The sequence below is a fragment of the Falco biarmicus genome, chromosome 3, assembly GCF_023638135.1.
Source record: "Falco biarmicus isolate bFalBia1 chromosome 3, bFalBia1.pri, whole genome shotgun sequence".
NCBI lineage: Eukaryota > Metazoa > Chordata > Aves > Falconiformes > Falconidae > Falco > Falco biarmicus.
Window position 1 is genome coordinate 14,970,744 of NC_079290.1, and position 14,132 is coordinate 14,984,875.

General features: G+C 39.3%; 1 protein-coding gene across 5 annotated transcripts in view; it reads right to left on the reverse strand.

Annotated features, from left to right (window-relative positions):
- EFR3A (EFR3 homolog A) overlaps window positions 1-6,820 on the reverse strand; it is an 87,501-nt gene extending 80,681 nt beyond the window's left edge. For 3 of the 5 annotated variants that reach the window (XM_056331249.1, XM_056331250.1, XM_056331248.1), the window contains exons 1-2: window positions 6,563-6,819; window positions 1,334-1,387 (exon numbers count right to left, since the gene is read on the reverse strand). In XM_056331249.1, the coding sequence (XP_056187224.1) occupies window positions 1,334-1,343 (10 nt within the window). In that variant the 5' untranslated portion in view covers window positions 1,344-1,387; window positions 6,563-6,819. Of the gene's footprint in view, window positions 1-164; window positions 184-1,333; window positions 1,388-6,562 lie in introns of those variants that run through there. The other 2 variants (XM_056331251.1, XM_056331253.1) reach the window with 2 other exon arrangements.
- Between the last annotated feature and the right edge of the window lie 7,312 nt (window positions 6,821-14,132).

A 14,132-nucleotide genomic window follows, 5' to 3' on the forward strand; every position in this document is an offset into this window, starting at 1 on the left:
CACACAGAGGAAAAATAAATGGCTGCGTAGTTCTTAATGTCTCTACAGGTAAGTATTGCAATTAGTTCTTTTGGTCTCCTTTACATTCCATCCGACTGTAGTAATGCAGATACTATAAGCAGTAGGGTAAACAGTGTTAATAATGACTCTAAACATAAGCATACCTGGTTTAGAAAGAACAAGTCTTACTTCTCCAGTTTAATTGTTTAAAAAAGCCACACACTCCTTCACAGCAAAAGTAAGTCCCATGTTAGAGGCCTTAATAATACTAAACACTGCAATCGAAACAGCAGCAGTTCACCGTGTTACAAAAGTTGAACCACAGTAATCGGAACAGTTTGTGCCAGCTGCTTCTCATGCAAATATACAACATAATACATACATATTGCCACCTTTTTGTTAAAAAACCTCATGTCTCTGGAGAGAAATAATTTCAACTATTTACCACAAAAGCAGAAAACACCTAAATACTTACAGTAAGGGTATTTTACATGACAGTGGTTCAAACAACACAACACAGAATTACTGTAAGACACTTTTAGTACCCAGTAGCCACAGCTTATTACAAATCTTATGTCACTGCAAAAGAAAATACTTAGGCATTCCCTCATGAAAACTAAACATTTGTGAAATTCATTACAAACCTATAAATAAAGTGCACTCAGTATGATTACTACTGAATTTATGAAGATTTCTTTATCCAAAGACTCATGTTAGTAATTTTACTAGAGACCATGCAGGATTTTTTTAAATAGTATTAATTCCAACTAAAATGTTTTCCTATTTTTCTGTTTTCTATTGTAACACATTCCATAACTTCAGCCTTTGTGTTAGGGAAATTTGCTGTTCTTCAAGGTAAATAACTTAATTCTTAGAAACATCTGCCTCAAAAAATCTCATTTAACTTTGAATGTTAAAACTTCTAAGTCTTATCACTTTATATCTTAAATAGTAATTCCCTCTTCTATAAACGATATTTGCAATTTTCCAAAGATGGGATTATAGCTACATCAGAACATCTTTTAGGTTTTGAATACAACTATTTCAGGACATACTTTAAATCACAAAAATCATCAATGTTAAGCTGTGAACTTCTAAGCAAAGAGGAAAATGAAGAGCTCATACTAGGTTCCTTTGAAAAATATACAGAGATTTACAAAGGCAGAGGCTGGATAATATTGACATCTTAAATATCTTAAAAATGACAACAGGTATCATAACTTGGATTTTGTTCCTTTTTTATTTTGGTAGGATTTTTAACTCCCAAAGAAAATATCATTACAGTAAACGCCCCTAAATACTGTCTTAACATACTTAAGGTAACAATACTTACTGCCAGGCATTGTTAATCAGGATCCTGTCCTCAATCATGCAAAAATATAATAAGCTATAAAGAAAACAAAAAAATAAGTCAAGACAATAGCTTTAGATAATTTGCGTCCAAATATGCATAGTAACTTACACAGAATGAACCAAAGACAGTCTTCAGCTCCAAAATCAAAGAGGCTGTTACCACAGTAACCCAGGTATCTTTTTATCTGACCAAACTCTATGTAGGTTTCGCCAGTTCTTGAAATGTAGTCATTCTGTTCTTGCATTTGATGCCTGAGTAAACATTTTTCTCTTTATTCATTGGGATGACTTCTTGAACTGCCACTCTTTACGATGCTAAATGATGTATAGCCTTACAGGGTACTTACACTCCAAACGTAAATCACAGCACTTCTCTGTTAAAAATGCCCGAGAAAGGTTTCTGTTCTATACAAAAAAAACGATGCTGAAAAATTTGTAGCACTTTCTAGGACATTTTTGTCCCGGTATCAAAAAGGACAGATTTTTTTTTAGATATATATATAAACTAATATAAACTACTATAAACTACTATAAACAATAGCTGCTCAAATAATTTTTGATGCAATTAGATATCTTCATATAATTAACTCAACTGAACTTATAAGAATCTATTTTGGGGATAAAAATAGCCTAATCTACATTTCATTAATTAGCATTAAAATGAAAATCATTTGAAGATGTTTCTATATTAAAGTTGTGCATTTGGGTTTTATTAACCGCCAAATGCAACCTTCCTGCAAATGTACCTTTTCACAACTAAGACAAAAAAATCTCAGTTAGAGACAGTGTTGCTGCTTTTCAAGGACAAAATTTAAAAATTAAAGATATTTAGCTAATAGTTGCTTATATATGTACACCAAAAAAAGTAATTCCAGATACTGACAATGTGAGAATAAACATTTTATTTGGTCACAAACTGTTTTAATGACCACACACTAAAGCAATGTTCATAATTACTGAAAGCAAACTTTTTTCATTCACATTAAATATATTCCAATGTATTTCAATCACATTACAATTTGCTGATAGAATCAGATTCCAATTTGCTGATAGCAGCTGTGATTAAAAATATTGCTTCAAAGTAATTTCTTTAAAATATCCTATCCTATTAGAAGGCTGTATGTCCCCCTCTGAGGACACAGTTAGAAGCAGAATAATTTTATAAAAGGAAACATGTGCTGTGGATTGTGGTGTTCAACAGACACACGGAAAAATGAATTCTCTAACTTACAGTGTAGTTAAGAATTTAGCTGAGAGATTACAGAAGACAGATTTACTACATATTATAAATGCAGAATCTGATGAGAGGTTCAAGGGAGTCAAATGCCAGACACTCAACTGAGTGTTCTGACCATCGCTAGCAATTCAGAATTCAATACATTTTCCTAGAACATTATCACTGTGATTGCTAGCAAAGTCAACTAACTTTAGAAGATACTAATGCAGAAATTACTAGTTAAGTTGTATAAAAAACCCTAAGTCAAGTTTTCAAACTGAAGAATCTTGCTTCTGTTTTTAAATCAATTACTGGATTTTTAATTATATTATGATCTGGAACAGGGCCAAAAATTCAATATGGAGATCGCCTTGCTCCTGTATGCAGAACAGAGCAAACAATTTCCTCTCCATGTGTTCAATCACTGCCTTGTTAGGCCTAGGGTAAAGTTTAGTCCACAGATGCTGGTATCTGTTCAGGTAGAACAGAAACAGAATAAGAAGTTTCCCACCACGAGTCTGCTCTGCTGTTCGTCATTGAATTAAATTCTACATAGCAAGACAGAGTTAAAAAAACACCCAAAACCAGAATTTGATGATGTAGAACTTGGCTACAATTAAAAGACAGGTATGGCAAATCATGAGATATAATTTAGTTTCCTAAATAGTCTAACACTTCCTGTTTAAACATATTCCATGTCATTTTGTGATATCTGACAGACCACCAGAAGCAACTTAAGAATGTTATGTACCTATATAACATCTCCTGCACCAAAGCAACTGACTCTTGGATATTAAAGAGGTAAGTGACATGTTTACTTTTCTGCAGAGGGCTAAATGTTATTTTGTTTTCCTAAGGATATAATAATCATAATAATTCTAAACACAATTATAATCAAACTGCAATGCTTGTGAATGTACCTTAAAAGGCAGAACAACATTTCTATGACACCTAAACATAATTTTTCTTAATAAAAACTTTCATTTAGTTTCATGGAGAGTCTATGCAATTTGGCTAGGATAAGGAAATCCAAGGTCAATTCATTGTTCTATCTGACTCAAGGAGCACTAACACAGGAAAAAAAATACACTTTGTTCAACTTATTGGTTCTGATCATCTTCTTCCTCCAGTTACATGCTTACATGTGAATAATTTTTTCATTACTTTAACTAACCTGGGATCTGAAATTAAAGGATAGTTTATAAGCAGAAACTATTTATTATCACAAGATTCCATAAGGCTCTTCCATAAAAGCCAAACAGAAGAGCAGACATCTTTTTCCCTTCTGCCCTAAACCAACAGATCTCTGTAAAAGACTTAAAATGGAAAAACGTATATAGATCTTTGTGCTACAGGTAGAGAAACAGAAGTCAGCATACCCAAGGTTTACTATTTTCTTTTACTAAGCACACCATTATGTTACTCTGTTATGTAACACTATAAATGATCAACTTGACTTTGCCAGCTGGGCACCTATTCATTCCTCCAAATTAAGCTAAAGAAGAATACAGGTTTAAGCACCTCTGACAGTCAGGCAACCCAAACTGGGCAGTCATGAACTGAAAAAGTAAAATACACTGCACATGAAGTTTTTACATCACTTGGTTCCCCACTCATGTTTCCTATGTGAAAAATTAATCAACACCTTTAGTTTTGAAGGTAGGCAAATGGCCAGTGCAATGCAAGATTAGTCACATGCTCATTTCATAGACAGTTAGGCTCCAACTAATATTCCCAGAATCCAAACAATGCAATATAAGATGGAATTACATAGCACAGTGCAGTTCTGTTAAAGTAGCTAACTTTATTTTGAATTAGCTTTCTCGGGTAGAGAAGCAATGCAATAGAGGAGCTTGGCTGTATCAATAAGGCTATCTTGTTCTCTCACTGAAGAGCGTTCAGCTAAACAGGCGTACCTAAAAGGACATTTGTCCTGCCTCACCTTAAGAGAATTCGGTCTTGAGCAGATGGTTTTAGGACAAGAAAAACCCTGCACATTAAATAAGTGTTCCTTAGCAACCCTTCCCACCATCTCAAAGGCTAGTTCAACCCAATATCCATTTCACTGGCAAAATTAAAAGCAATGTTCCTATGCCTAGGTACTTACGTTACCAGTGGTGCATTAAAAATCTATCAGATAAATAGGTTTTGCTCTATGCCAACTACAGAAAACATGATTTGCTTTTACTTAAAAAAAATTACGTATTTTCAAAATGGTTTAAAAATAAAAGAGTAATTTTACAAAAATTAGTTCACTACAGAGGTGGGCTGGGCAGTTAAATCACTAATACCAACCAAAGCTGTTTCTAAGCTGTGTATTTTACAATTTAGATTTCATAATTTGAAGTGCAATCCCCTTTCGTTATACTTGAAATTCAATTGCCAAGTCTGATTAGTATTCTAAGCTCTCCTTCCACTTGCATGTACTATAAAATTTGTTTATTCTTTTCTCCTGCCGAAGGCTGGATCAGAAGTAGAGACAAGTTACTGTTCATCAGTAACAGCAAACATTTTCATAACAGGATGCCAAACAAATATCTATTTTGAAAACAGTTGTTTAATTACAAACGGTATTTGAATTCACATTTTTGTGAGTTTTTTCCTGAATCTGAAATGAATCCAAATCTACCAGCATTTTTTTAGGCAAATACAAAGTGTTACTAAAAGGCTCCAACAAAACTTATGCATAAGCCTTTACAGATATCAGGGCACTACAACCAGATTTCATCCCCAAACCATCAATTATTCAGGAAAACTTTAAGACATGCTTAAGAGAATCCATACCCTGAGTCTTCCAACAAGATGCCCTGAATAATAAAGTTACTCAAGAAAACACTTCAAATTATTTTGAACACATTACAAAGGCTTCAGGAAGCAGACTACCTGCATCTTGCCAAAGCCTTGGCCGTTACTCTCATTTTAGCTTACCTATTCAATTTACACAGCAACATCTCATGTAGCTTTACAAAGCACAACATCGGTGCTAGCAAACTTGATTTTGACATAGGAATTCAAATCTGGTTCTAAGTTGCAGGCTTTTCCACAAGTTCGCCAACAGAGCGGAGAGATGTCTCAATCCAAGCTAGCATCTTCTCCTAGTATCTCAGCTCAAAATGCCATAGAATACCTTCCTAGATGTATTCAGCTTAAGAATTTGCACTATTATTAGTTCTTGGTAACAGGTTTTGTGAACCTACACCTCAGTCATCTAAAGTATGGCTCCGTGCTGCACAATTAACTTTAAAGTAGAAAATGACTATTTAGGAAAGCTCACGGTGTAGTCCTTGTGTAAATCTGCATTGTGTTTGGTTAATGCTTAGCAATACCTCACTGTGTTATGGTCCATCGTAGGGAAATCCCAAAGCCACAGTCCTTCACCGCTTCCCTGGTTTCCCACCGCTACCACAGGTATGCCCAACCACATCAGACACGACTGACCACTTCAAGGTTTTGACTTAAGACTCGTGGAAGGCCTCTACCTCCAGAGGAGCGTCACGCAGGCACCACTCAGCGGCGGCAGGGCCTCAAGCCATCTCCGGGGAAAGGCAACGAGGTCCCGCTCGCTACTGCAAGCCCCCGGGCCGGGACAGCATTTGGGATGAGGAGCCCGCCCCCGGGAACCGCGCCGAGCAGCGCCCACGGGGGCACCTGAGGCCGGCTGCCCCGCTGACAGCCTGCGGGGCGCCGGGTCATGGGCTGAGGCGATGTCCTGAGGCTTCTTTCTCCCGCGGCCCCCACCGCCCTGAGGGGTGCCGCTGCAGCACGTCGGCCCCAGCCTCCCGCTCCCCCCCTCAGCGCCCGCCCATCTGGCGCGTCCTCCTCGCTCCCAGCCGTGGAGAGCGGGCAGGGGAACGGACGAACGGGAAAAGGAGACGGCTGCGAAGGCGCAGACAAGTAAAGAGGCCGCTTCCTAGAACGGACGAACGAGAAAAAGAGACGGCTGCGAAGGCGCAGACAAGTAAACGGCCCGCTTCCTGGCTCCCCCAGACTCACCTCATCCACCTCTCCGGCTCGGTTCAGCAGCCGCCATCTTCACCCCACCACCCCCCCCATTAAGTTGCCTGGGGCGCAACGCACGCCGGGAGCTGGTAGTTCTGTGAGGAACCTTTGTCTGCCCATCCCTCCCCACACACAAGCAAGGGCGAGGGGGCACGGCGGAGGAAGGCGCACCCCGGCCGCGCGGCCAGCCCCGGGGCAAGGGGCCGCCTAGGCGGCGCGAAGCGCGGTCGGGGAGGACGAAGGGTGCCGCGGGAGGACACAACTCCCAGCACCCTTTGCGGCGCAGGCTCGGCAGCCCCTGGAGGCAGAGGGGCGGGGGCAGCTCGCCCGGGCCCCGCCCCGCCGCCGGCTTCCCGCTCTCCCTGGGTCACGTGGCCGGCGCCTCGGTCTGGCGGCAGCCGGGGGAGGGGGGTGGCCGGCTAGCGGTAACTGGTTCTCTGCGCTGCCGGGCGGGAGCCGCGGCGCCCCCCGCACTTGTTTCCCGGATGAGCTTGATTTAAAGAAAGAAGTCAAAATTTCTTAGTGACTAAGTACCCTTTATTGGCAGCGCTGGGTGCATGGGGGATCGCTCCACCAAAGGCATGCACACCGAGGGAACCCCTCAGCCCTCTCCTTATACAAGTCACTCGTGTCTATTCATTAGCTTTCCGGGAACTCATTAACATATCTCACACCTGGACAACCAGCACATTCCATTCAAGGGCCCAGCACATCTTCAAATTAACAACATTAACATATCTTGTGCCTGGACAATTAGCACATTCCATTCAAGGACCTAGTATATTTTCAAGTTAACAACATTAACATATCTTGTGCCTGGACAATGTCCTTGAGGAGCTGTCTCTATGCAGACTCTATTCCTTAGCAGTCACGTTTAAAGTCTCCATCTTCGCCACGTTGCATGTACAACAGGAATCTAAGACAAAATGTCCTTTTTTTAAAGATAACCAACCCAAGGACTTAGCAGTCTGTGCATGTGTCATGTTGCAATAAGGGTCCCTGGACATCTCCCGACCCTAACTAAACATCCTTTAGATAAGTGGTACAGCATTCACCATTCAAGCTGCAGCCCTGATGTAGAGGCTTTCTGAGGGCGGTTAGGCTGTGCTGTCGCTAAAACTTCCATGTTGCAGTGGTGGCGGCGCCGACAGGTGTTGTCTGTGAAGGACAGGAGGATGCCCGAGGGGGAAGAGGCGTTTCTTTCTTTAGGCAATGCTTAGTCGAAGTTGGACACTAAAACTGTGGTGGCACAAGATCCTTGCCCTGGCTGTGTCTTTCTGCCAAATAATGGCAGAACTGCACAGCAGGAAGGGGCAGCGGTTGTGCTCGGCTCCTGTGGCCCAGGGCCTGAGGGCAGGGCCCAGGGGCTGGGCAAGCTGCGCTTGGCAGCTCGGCTGAAACCAGCGTTCAGGCGCACCCACAGACTGTGATGTGTAACCCAAAGGGAAACCGTGACACAGCTACTGATCATCTGAGGCAGCGTAATCTCTTAATCCATTCCCCTTGAAATAATAGGTCCAGCTTCAAAACCTGATGTCTTTGATGCCTTATTTTCTGGGCAGCCAAGGGGAAATCTGAAAAATTTGTTTCCAGCTGTAGATAGTTCCTTCTGAAAGAAAACATGCCAGGCCAACCGTCTAATTAGGTGGGTGAGTCCAAGTCATTCTCCACATTAGAGTTTATCTGTTTCACTGACTTTGGGTTTGCATATGTTACATCTGGCAAAAAACTGGTGTTTCATCTTCATAAGCGTGTTGAGTCTATTTTTCTTCCTTTCACCAACAGCAGAAACAGGATCAGTGTTTCTGATTTGTGTTCCTTGGAAATAATCCCTAAAAATGCAAAACTTGGGAGGTGAGATGTCTCTATGTCTCAGTTTTCGGCAGTATAAAAAAGATTCATTAATTAGGGAAAATTAGCAAGACATCACATGTGGGTGCAACTGGGGGAGTTAAAAGAGTAACCTACAGTCCTTCTTACTTGTTTTCTGAAATACAGCTTATGGTTTTGAACGCTTGGTGCCAAACATAATGAAAATAATAACAAAAAAACGAACTGTCTGCCTTCCATAGAAAGGTGTATTGAGTCACTGCCTATAAAGCATAGCCTGTGAAGATTAGAGTGTAATTTATTAATGTTTCAGCCAACAGTGGTCAACACTGAGATACTCTGTATAGCTACATTTGTCCTTTATCCTTTAAGTATAGCTGGTGATAGATAATAATCCTCCTAGTTCTTTTCTGTAATCTAGAGGAAAGTTTTAATTTTTTTCATCAGCCAAAAATACAAATGAATTTTTATGGTCTCAGTTCATGTCAGAAGAAGCTTTAGTTCAAAGATCATTCTTCCGACCATCAGCTATTGGTAGCCTGCTGTCTTTATTGAAATGTTTCCTTCAAGCTGTTTGTCTCATTTTTCGATTAGCTGTGCATAAGGGTTTGCAGGCTGCAACGTACTTGTCATGCCATATGGTTTCAGGAAAATGCTGGCTAGTGTAGGAAAAGCTACTAGTTCTTACTAGTTGTGTGAATGAGACGAGCAGCAAGCTGGGTTGGTGTTCATTCAGTCACTACTCTTAGATTTAAATGTAATACTGTTAGTAACATCCTGATTTCTCTATTTTTGTTTTGGTTTAAAAAACACCAAAACAGTTTAAAGCCAAAGTTTCAGTTGTCTGACATACAACTCCTGTGTCTGTGATGAATACCTTTTCTTCTCTGAGGGTTTTTCAAACGTTTTCCTCCGGTTTTATTGTGTTAACAAACGTCTGTGAATACGGAGTAGACTTACACAGCTCAAATCATTGAATAAATACAGCGTTGGGATTGATGTTTGTTTGAAGAACTGATGCATTTTAAAGCAGGCCTCTTTTATGATGTTATTACATAAACCATGTGGTACCTAATATTCAATAAAAGTCAGTAAAGCCCTTAGCATAATTGTAGTGCTGTTGTTTAAAACAACTGTTTTCCTAATTCAATTTCAAAACAGAGCAAACAGCTGGAGTCTATGAATATGTATGTGTTGATCTCTCTGGGCTTCCTTATGTGTTATGTAATGGGTAGCAAATTTAGTTGTGCATTAGAAGAATTTTTTCCTTTATTGAGGACATCAGAAGAGTATATAGGCACCTTTCTGTCCAACACCAATTTTTAATTTACTGTCAATGAAAGAGCGACCTGATCCTTTGACTACATCTAGGGTGACAATCAAACTAACCAGTAAGATTAAGAAAAAGTTTAATTACACACATAAAATTGCTCCATGGCTAATTTGCAGCCAGACTGTCTGGTTTTACTTCTGATCCCAGTCCCATCTAAGTGGACTGTCCAGTTTTGCTTGAACATCTAAATCTTCTGGAGCAGCAGTTCATATATGTGTGAATCCACACACGCACAAAACTCTATGTCCCATGTGACCTGCCTTTAAATCTTTTTAAAAGAAGTGATATTTACTACATAGGCATAGCTTTTAGAGTTTTCAGTCTAGAAGCATTTTAAGTGTGAGACAGAAACTTCCTGTTCTGTGACCAATAACAAAATGTGAATTGCATTAGTAATTTGGCAGTAGCAGTTCTATGTTTTCTAATTAGATTACTAATTCACTTAAAAGTACAATCAAATGCTTAGTGTCTGCAGCAAGCTGTAAAAAGTGCCTTAGTTTGAAATGCTAGTGGAGGTTCAAAAGGGTAACAGGAATGATTAGTTAGCCTTAGATCATCTAAAGTATGAGGTCTTTTCAAAGAGTTTTGAAGAAAAAAGAGGAACAAATTAAAAAATCCCCAAAGAATTAATGTACACCGACAACAGTAAAATGCAGGAATAGTAGAAAGTTAATGTTACTTTTATAACTGTGTGGGAAAGATACAGTTAAGTTTAAAATGTTTTAGATGGAGAAAATAGATAAGGAAATATACAGCGTTCAACAGAAATGACTAAAAGCTGGACTGGTGAGTGGTTTACAGCAGCTCACCACTGTGTTGAAAAAATCCATTATAGCAATTAAATCTGGCTTTCAATAGTGAGAAAACAGTAGTTTTCATAGCAATGACTCTGTGGCTTGCTCCTACCATTCACAGGAATTTCATTTAAGTATGTTTTATCTATATAATCAATTGCCAATTAAATAATAATTTTGTTAATACTTACTCAGTGGCGTATTTTTCCAACTTAGTATTTTTCTTCTTGGTTCTATAAATGGGTAGCAATTACAGTATTTTACGACCTTCCAAATGTATCTGATGATAGAAGATGTTTCTACCGAGTGTAGTTAGACTGCAGAGATCACATCCTCAGGGCCTGTGTTAAGACATTTATTCCATCATTGTTCATTTTGGCAGGAGGCACAGTGGATGCAAACTAACAGTATTAACCAGCCCTGAAAGCAGAGTAGAGAGTTCTGCCCCCCAAACCATCCAGTAGTTCCTGGTGGATGCTTCCCGCGCCCCCCCCCTGCCCCAGCTCTTCTCAAGCAAGAGTTGTCAGTGACAACTATGTTCACTAGGAAGACAGCTGTCAGGGGGACAGCAAAAATAGATTGGAATGATTACAGTTTTTTAGAAATTCTGAGAAAGTGCTGAGCAGCTGCTGTCAGAAAAGTTAGCCTCTTGCAGATGTCTTAGAGCAAGAATCTTAAAATTGCATCCAAAATCCTCAAATACTTTTCAAAACTGGGGCCATATATGATTGAGAATGAATTCCACATCAAAATTAAAGATGTCAATATTATAGAATCCTCAAGTGTGTAAGAAAAGTTCTCATATGACGCATATATACATACCTGTATATATTTGATAACAAATAATAGTTATGATTCACAGATGCTTTATTATTGAGTCATTAATTGTCCTAAAGTTTAAGAGTTTACAACAAGTTTAATCAAACAGAGGAGGAGACATGCTTATTCCATTGGATTACATATTCTTCATCCTTTCCTCTGGCATCAGGAGCATCTACAGTTATAATTTTTCTGGCCAATTGGAGCAATTTTGATTCTATTTTTAGGATTGGTACTGTTTCTATAAAGTAAATGGGTTTATACTACCATACTTAAATGAGGTCTGTGTTATTAAAATTTAACTTCATTGTCCAGCTGGGGGCAGAAGGGGAATGAAGTACAGAACTTCCACCAACACAGTGGGTCACAATGTGATGTCTCAAATACTGTATGTGAAACCCAGATTTCCTGAAGTGTTGCCTGTAAAGAGAGCTAGCTATGTATATGGGTCCCAGCTGATCATACTACAGGTTTTCATACTCCAAATCAGTGACAGGTTCCCAATCCATTACAGTAAGCTACTGATGTACCTCAGGGTATTCTGTATATCTTGAAGTGTTCTCTTCCCTCTACTATATAATAGGAGAGTAATATTAATTTATTTTTATTACTGTAACATCCAAAAATAGAATCTAATTATTCTCTTCTGTTTTTGGTCTCAGCTAGATTTTTTTTTCTTTTGAGAATCAATTAAAACCTTCTTGAAAAGAATGAATGTGCTCCAGTTTTGCTGCAAAGAATATTTATTCTGTGACATTTAACGTACTGATAACAAATAATGCACATTATGTTCCATGCAATTTATTTTTGTTTATTTTTCCTTGGTTTCTAAGGCTTTTGCAATCACATTGGTCAGTCCCTAATAACTTGAGAACCAACAGGCTGATTTCAGCTACAGATAGACACAAACAGAAGTCTTAAAGGTAAATGGGTTCTGGAGGTTTTGTGAAAATCTGTAGAAGATTAGGCAAAAGCAAACTGAATTAGTGACCTCACTGAGAGAAAAAAGCATCATGTGAACTCAACATTTTTTATGTTGCTTGGCCTGGTCTGCTCAGGCATGCTGTGCCTGCGAGCTACAGATACAGCCAACAGCAGACAGCACAAATACAACACCAAGCCGGGCCTGACGTGTGTTCCTTTCTTCGCAGATGGCAGTGAGGGAATGGGCGGGGGGGGGGCTATTAAAAGTATTAGGGGATGAGTAAGGTCATGATGAAAATAAGAGAGGAATTAGGATTATTACAGTGGAGGTACAGGTATGTGGGACACAAATCCATGGGAAAAGAGGTTTCACTAGTTCCAACAATCACAGAAAAAAATTATGTTTTTCCTCTTAATACCTTTTTGAGAAAGACATGTCACACCCATTAATAACCAAACAAGTTTCTAAAAGGCCTGTGGGTGACAGCCTCCGCTGAGAAAAAAAAGACTTAATTTCCTATCACAGTGGGCCAGATTCTCAGTTTGCGTGAACTGGCAGGATTAATCTGAAATGAATTGAGTTGTGCTGACTTAATGCCAATTGGCCTACTGTTTTAAGATGTTAAAAATACTTCCAAGCAAATACAGAAAAGAAACAAAAAATTTAGGCAGGAATACGTTTAGGGAAAATGGGCATAATATTACAATATGAAAAGCCATTACGGTGTAATAGGAGATGGTAGGGAGGTAAAATATTAACTATGTTAAGATCTGGTATCGAAACTAAGTAGGATATTCATCCCTTTCTATCCCAAAACATTTATCAGTTTTATTTACCCTGTTACAGGAAGTAGCATCAGTTTTGCACGAACACCTAGGCTGGGATAAAAAGCCTGAAGCATGGATACAAGGAGGTGACCAGGACTGTGAGGAAGAGTCAGTAGCAAAGTGAAATACAGGGTGGCATTAGGAGACCCGAGCCTGGGAATCACTCTTGGTTGAAATGCAGAGGATCAACTGTGCTCACTACAGCATCTCCTCTCTGTTGGAGGAACAGACTCTTAAGGCACAGGAATCCCACTGCCTCTCTGCTGTTAGCTGATCTTTGTAAGAAGTACCGGTTAACCGGAAATACTGGGAATACTGGGGTCAGAGGTAGCTGACAGATGACTTGGATCAACTCACATGATTTCATTTCTTTTAAAAAATAAATCCCCCTCCTGACAGCAGGTAAATCCAGAACTTTCTGTTCAGCTGGTTTAGAATGTTTAACCACTTCTGTCTTTTTAGGCCCATTTTGAAATAATGCTATACAGAGAAAAGACCCTGGTAGACTTAATTTTGTAAATAATAATAGAGATGCAATTTTTTTTTCAGTCATTATTTGGTACATATGTCAGATCTGCATTTTCCTGCAAATTTAAAATGTGGGAAATACATGTCACCAGGCTGTGTTTAAGAAATGCCAGGAGGTGGCGTGTGCCTACTTGATTTGCTCCTTCAGATTCAAGCACAGTTTTGTGCTGCAGGTACCTGAATACGTGCATTTGCTTCCACTTGGACTTCTGCCACAATTTACATAAATGGTACGTACCATTTAGTGTTTACCAAATGAGAAACTATTCTCTAATTTGTTTGCTCATTGCTGTTCAATGTGTGTCCCAGTTGAGCATTTGTTACCTCTTCAGATCTTGCTTTTGAAACTTAATTCCTTGTGGACTTTTGCTTTAGTGCTCATTGATGCTTGTCTGAGTTCCTCACAAAATGTAATGTGTTAATTTGCTTTACCCAGCACTTTTTTGAGATGAGTAAATAAGATACTTTTACCTCATTTGAACTGAATCACAGAAAGATTAAGGTTTGG